Genomic DNA, 5753 nt, shown 5'->3' on the forward strand with positions numbered 1-5753 from the left:
GTTAAATTCAGAGGAACTGTTCCTACTTGTTAAATTCAGAGGAACTGTTCCTTCTCGTGTTAAATTCAGAGGAACTGTTCCTTCTCGTGTTAAATTCAGAGGAACTGTTCCTTCTCATGTTAAATTCAGAGGAACTGTTCCTACTTGTTAAATTCAGAGGAACTGTTCCTTCTCGTGTTAAATTCAGAGGAACTGCTCCTTCTCGTGTTAAATTCAGAGGAACTGTTCCTTCTCGTGTTAAATTCAGAGGAACTGCTCCTTCTCGTGTTAAATTCAGAGGAACTGCTCCTTCTCGTGTTAAATTCCTCCACCCTCTGCGCTGCAGGTGGAGCAGCTGTTTCGTTTGGGTTTGAGGTCGAGAGCCGAGTGTGAGGAGCTGCTGCAGCGCCACCGGTGGGACCTGGAGCAGGCCAGCACCGTCATGCTGGATGCATACGGACCGCATTGCAACAGGTGATTCAAGAAAAGACCAGGAGAGAACCAATAAATACATTTCCTTCCATCATCGTCATTTGGTTCTGTCATTTTGTCATTGAAGAGGAGGGCAGAGTTCCCAAAACTTGTACTCAAGTTAGAATAGCACAAATTCAACATATTTTTACTCCAGTGAAAATAAAAAGTCTTAAGAATTTACTTGAGTACGAGTAAAAAAAAGTATTAAAAAGTCTACTTTGGTCTTTAAAATACCAAAATTTCCACTTAACATTATAATTTTGGTCCATCTGATTGTGTAAATTTTAAACATTAAATGACTGATAAATTTGTTCAGTTACTCAGTACTTGAGTTAACTTTTTACTAAATATTTTTCTTTCTCTTACTTGAGTAATTTCTTAGTAGTTACTTTGTACTTTTATTTGAGTAAAAATATGTTGAAGTAATGCTGCTCTTACTTCATTATAATTTTGTGCACTCTACCCATCTCTGTTTAATACGACTGAAATCAACATATTGATAACCTGTGAGTTCAGAAGCGATCAGGACTAAGCAAAGCGCTTTGTGTGTGAACAGGAAGTTGACCTGAGGGCCAATCAGACGCTGACGGCTCCTGACCCGGTGACACCGAGGCGCCCGGACGACTCACCGCTCCAGAAGATTACGGCCTTTAGACGTTCCCACATTTTATCACGTTACAACCACAGAGTCCATCCAGGTGGACTGCTGGCTAACTTCTGAAGGCTAATGGTTTCACTGGATCTTATTGATTAGGTGTACAGCACCAGCAGAAAGTATTCACACCCCTTTGTCAGGCTGCATTTTGGGGGGTTTTTTTCTACCATTTGCTATAGATAGTAATATTTTGTTCATTTTTCCAGCTGGAAACAAATAGGAACAGGTTTAATCACAGAAGCCTCTTCTTGTTGTTCATTGTTTTGCCTTTAGTCTCAGGTGCAGAACTGTCCTCTGTCTCTTTCCTTAAAGTTGTACTTTGACACAATCCCAGGATACGTTATTTAGAGAAGTCCTAAATCCAGTTCAGTCTGCAGATGGACTCCAATCAAGTGGCAGAAACATCTGAAGGAGGATCAGTGGAAATCAGATTCACTACAGTTCAGTGTCACAGCAACCAGTTTGGATGCTTTAGTCGCTATTATGTTTAAATTGCTGATTGGACAAAGTAACAGGATGGCGATAATATTGGTAAAACCTGAAATTATGACGATCATTTTTAACAAATCCTTATTCTCTGCGCTCTCTTGGACACTGCGTCAGGAAACAATATGTGAACTCATGATGTAGTATATTTACCCAGAAAATATCACATTTTAAGCAAATCCTTTACAGCAATGGTGATATTTTTGTAACTAAAATGTGTTTCTTTTGCACAAATGTAACAATGTCTTTATTTTGTCTTAAAAGCTGCAGTACGTAAATTTAATAAAATATGTCTTTTACATATTTGTTAAAACTGTCAACATAACAACCTGTCAGAGCCGGGAGGAGGGATTTACTGCTGTCAATCAACTACTAAATGTGCTAATGGCAAAGAAACAACTTACAGTTACAGAAAAACTGTTTACCTGCTATCAGTGGCTATGCTAACTAGCCTGAGTGTGATTGGCAGCAGTAAGACCCACCTCCTTTCTCTGATTGGTTGTTTCTAGTTAGCACTGCCTTTCTAAGGAGAAGGCAGAGTAGTTCAATTTTTCATAAATTATTTGTCATGCCAAACTATCACAGCACACTGACAGTTTTAACAAATATATAAAGTATTTTTTTAATAATAGTAACATATTACAGCTTTAATGGCTTTTTATAATAGATCTGCAACTAAAACAGCAGAAAATACAAAGGGGTGTGAATACTTTCCACCTTTAAACAAGGTAATAAGTGAGAAGCTCTGTCCAGGCTTGAAGGCTGATGCTCACCGATGCTTTGCAATGCACTGTAAGGCTCTACATGCAGGCTCATTCTCAGCTGACCGAGCAGCTTGCTGGGTGCTAGATTTAGTTTGCAGAGTTTGTCGGTGGCTGCAGCAGAATGCCTCCTCCTCCTTAGTGATGCCATGTAAATCCTGAGGCAATGTATTTATGCTTAGATGTACAGATAATGTTGTAAATAACCTGGTATCATGTGAGCTGCTGGTCAGGCTGATGTAACTTATGGTATTCTACATTCAGCGTTTGTTTCCTGTGGAGGTTCTGTTTAACTTTTATTCTCTATGTCAGATTTTTTTACGGGACTGCTTTTGTGCTCTGATGACACATAACAGCCACCTATTGATTAGTGGCTCTTAAAGAAGGTCCTCGTTAGGCACATTAGTGGGAGAAAGGTGACTGATTGTTACCATCTTGTTTTGCTTTTCTTCTTCTCAGACAGATGCATACAGGGTATTACTTATTGTTATGAAGCTACTGTAATGAAGACATAAGCTGAAGAGCTTTCTATGTAATTAATACATAGTTCCCGTGTGATTTTGTAACAGCCATTTTGGCAGGCAGTTGCTATGGAGTTGCCATGACAACAACAAACAAACCACAAGTTTAAAACTAGCTCTGGTTTTGTTCCTGTCTAACTTATTAACAACGTAAGTACATTACATCTTACAGTACTCTACTCACCTCTGTGTGTGATTCTAATATAAATATCAGATATTTACTGTATGTAGTTCGTACTGCCGAACTAGTAAAATTAGCTTAGCTAATGTAGCTTTTACCTGCTAGCTAAGACGGACATGTAGACTGCGTGTTTGTTACTTTATGTACTTACTCTGCCGGTCACTAGAACCTTGTTATTCACCTGAAGAGTTCGTACATCCTTTACAAATCCGGTCAAACACTGATTGTATGCGTCCATGGACAAAATCCTCCATTTTCTATGCACTCTTCACGTTCACAAAGTAGCAAGTCGTAATATGAGATCTGCTTGTCCACATCCTCGAGCTTATTTTCCTTCTCCGTTTTATACCCGTCGATCCCGACAGCTGCGATTTGTTTACATTTATTTCACATTGGTTAAGAGTGTCCACATATTTTATTTTTGTTGATCTCGACACCATTGATCCTTTACGCATTGCGCATGCGCCTGCCTTCTAATACATGGGAGCTATGTATTAAACTGCTGCTGCCGATGTCTGTGTGTGAGCAGAGGTGGATATTTAATGTAAAGCTAAAAGGAGCTGTATAGCAAATCATATCAATGCCAAACTGTTTGTTGCAGAAACACTGGATCTTATGAAACCTTATTTAATTTGTTTTATATTAACGTCTCAGAAGCAGCTTCGGAGAAAGATCTTGTGCTAAATGATTTGTAAAAGGCAGATTGAAAGAATTGGAAGTGGCAAATGAAAACAAAGCTTGTAATCTTTGTTTTCTTTTTATTATTATTATTATTATTAAATTAAACATCTCATTAAAAACTCAAGGTTTTTGTGTTTTACATGCAGATTGAATAAAAATAAGTGAAATATTTGGAATGGATTCCTGATTTACATGATGTAGAAAATCAGGGTGTTTGCGCATATTAAAATGTCTTAAATTCTTTATTTTTAAAAAAGTCAAGTTGACCTTAAATTGTTTAATCACAGGTCTTATCTTTTGTGATGGTAGGATTATTTAATCTCATATATTTATGTGGTCTTTATTTTTGCGATATCAATATCACTAATTAGCTAATATACCTTTGCTAGTTGGCATAGCAAAGGTATGCTAGGTATATGCTAGCTAATGTACTTGCTAGCTAGCAAAGGTACATTAGCAGCTGTATTAGCAGAAATGATTGATTCTGGTTCTTGCAGTGGAAACGGAGGTAGGAACAAAACTAACTAGCTAGCTTAAAAGAAGCTAGCTAGCATCAAACAGCCCCATATCATCACACTACCACTGCCGTGTTTGACTATAGGTGTGATGTTCTTTTTGTAAAAAGAGGATTAGAACAGACCTGACACAAATGTCCCCCATGTATTATCAGGACCATCAAAACATTTTTGGCCATCAATATTTTTGCTGAGTCTTTTCTCTTTACTGTTGAGTTATTTAATCAAAACAATCAGATTTAATTGCGTTTAACTACTTTTTCATCATAGCTTCTTTGCTGTTTTTTTTTCAAACATTTTTTGGACTTTAGACCTCAGGTCAGCTGCTAAACGGGACTCTGGTTTCTAATGGAAGTCCTGTCTCTGCTCCTGTGGGATTCAGCCTCTTTTTTGCCTCACACACACTCACACACACACACACACACACACACACGGTGTCCCACTCAGTCAGTCACACCTGCTGGTCAGATTGGTTGCAGCTGCAGAACTCCGAGGCCTGGAGGCTCGCTGTGATCCCTGGATGCTGTCCAGATTTCTCGGCTACATCGGTAAGCACTTTGTCACCCTCCATGCCTCTCAAACACACAAACTTTTTCCTTCAGTCAAAAACACACAAAAAGTGACTTTTAGAGTCCATCCACTTCCCTTTATACTAGTGTTGTATTAAAACTGTATGAAGCTTTGTTATATTTTTATTTAGCGCTGTGAGTTCCGCGCTAAACTCACGGCGCTAAAAGTGCTAAGAGCACTTCTGCTAACTGCTATTAGCACGACATAGAGTTTGACAGGTTTTCATTGTCTTTCAGGGAACCAATATGCATCCTTAAACTGACAACAAATTTTGCTGACACTGCCATGATTGACAGCACTAAGACCCGCCTCCTTGCTCTCATTGGTTGTTTCTATTTAGCACAAGAAGGCAGAGGAACTTTAATTTTTCACAGATTTGTCTTACTGTCAAAATAAATTGACAGTTTCAACAAACATGTAAAAACAAAGTTACATACAGCAGCTTTAATGTCAGAATTTACCTGCGTTTTATTTTACTTTACAACAACCCTGTAAAGAACAAATTTGTCTTTAAAATGTTTTAGCATCTACAAGAACAGTTAAGTGTGAGAAGGAGATTCAGACTGTTTTCTGTGAAAGCTTCACAAAGACAAAGACAGGTTGATAACAAATCAGTAAACGGCTCAATGGCTCTCAGGAGCTTCAATGATAAATAAACTGCACTAGTTAATTGGAGCTGCTGAGGTGTTTTGGGCAGTAAAAATAAAGATTACTTTATTTTATTCCTTTTTTCCAATCCAAATGAGTTTAATCTGTTGTAATTCCTGCAAATTCAAGTCAATATTTAGACTTAAATTTGCTTGAGATACTGTCACATCTCCTTAATCAGGCCGTTCGTCCTTAGAAAAACTTTAATATGGCAGAATTAAAACAATTCTGCAAAGTAGAGTTGGTCAAAATTCCTCCATGTTGATGTAAAAGAAATATTGC

General features: G+C 38.0%; 1 protein-coding gene across 2 annotated transcripts in view; it reads left to right on the top strand.

Moving 5' to 3' along the window:
* Positions 1-3817, top strand: part of tnk2a (tyrosine kinase, non-receptor, 2a) — a 24947-nt gene extending 21130 nt beyond the window's left edge. For both annotated transcript variants that reach the window (XM_016673260.1, XM_007555725.2), the window contains exons 20-21: positions 326-453; positions 1010-3817. In XM_016673260.1, coding sequence (XP_016528746.1) covers positions 326-453; positions 1010-1022 — 141 coding nt within the window. In that variant the 3' untranslated portion in view covers positions 1023-3817. The remainder of the gene's footprint in view (positions 1-325; positions 454-1009) is intronic.
* Positions 3818-5753: the final 1936 nt, after the last annotated feature.

The sequence above is a fragment of the Poecilia formosa genome, unplaced genomic scaffold, assembly GCF_000485575.1.
Source record: "Poecilia formosa unplaced genomic scaffold, Poecilia_formosa-5.1.2 Scaffold72, whole genome shotgun sequence".
In the NCBI taxonomy this organism is placed as follows: domain Eukaryota; kingdom Metazoa; phylum Chordata; class Actinopteri; order Cyprinodontiformes; family Poeciliidae; genus Poecilia; species Poecilia formosa.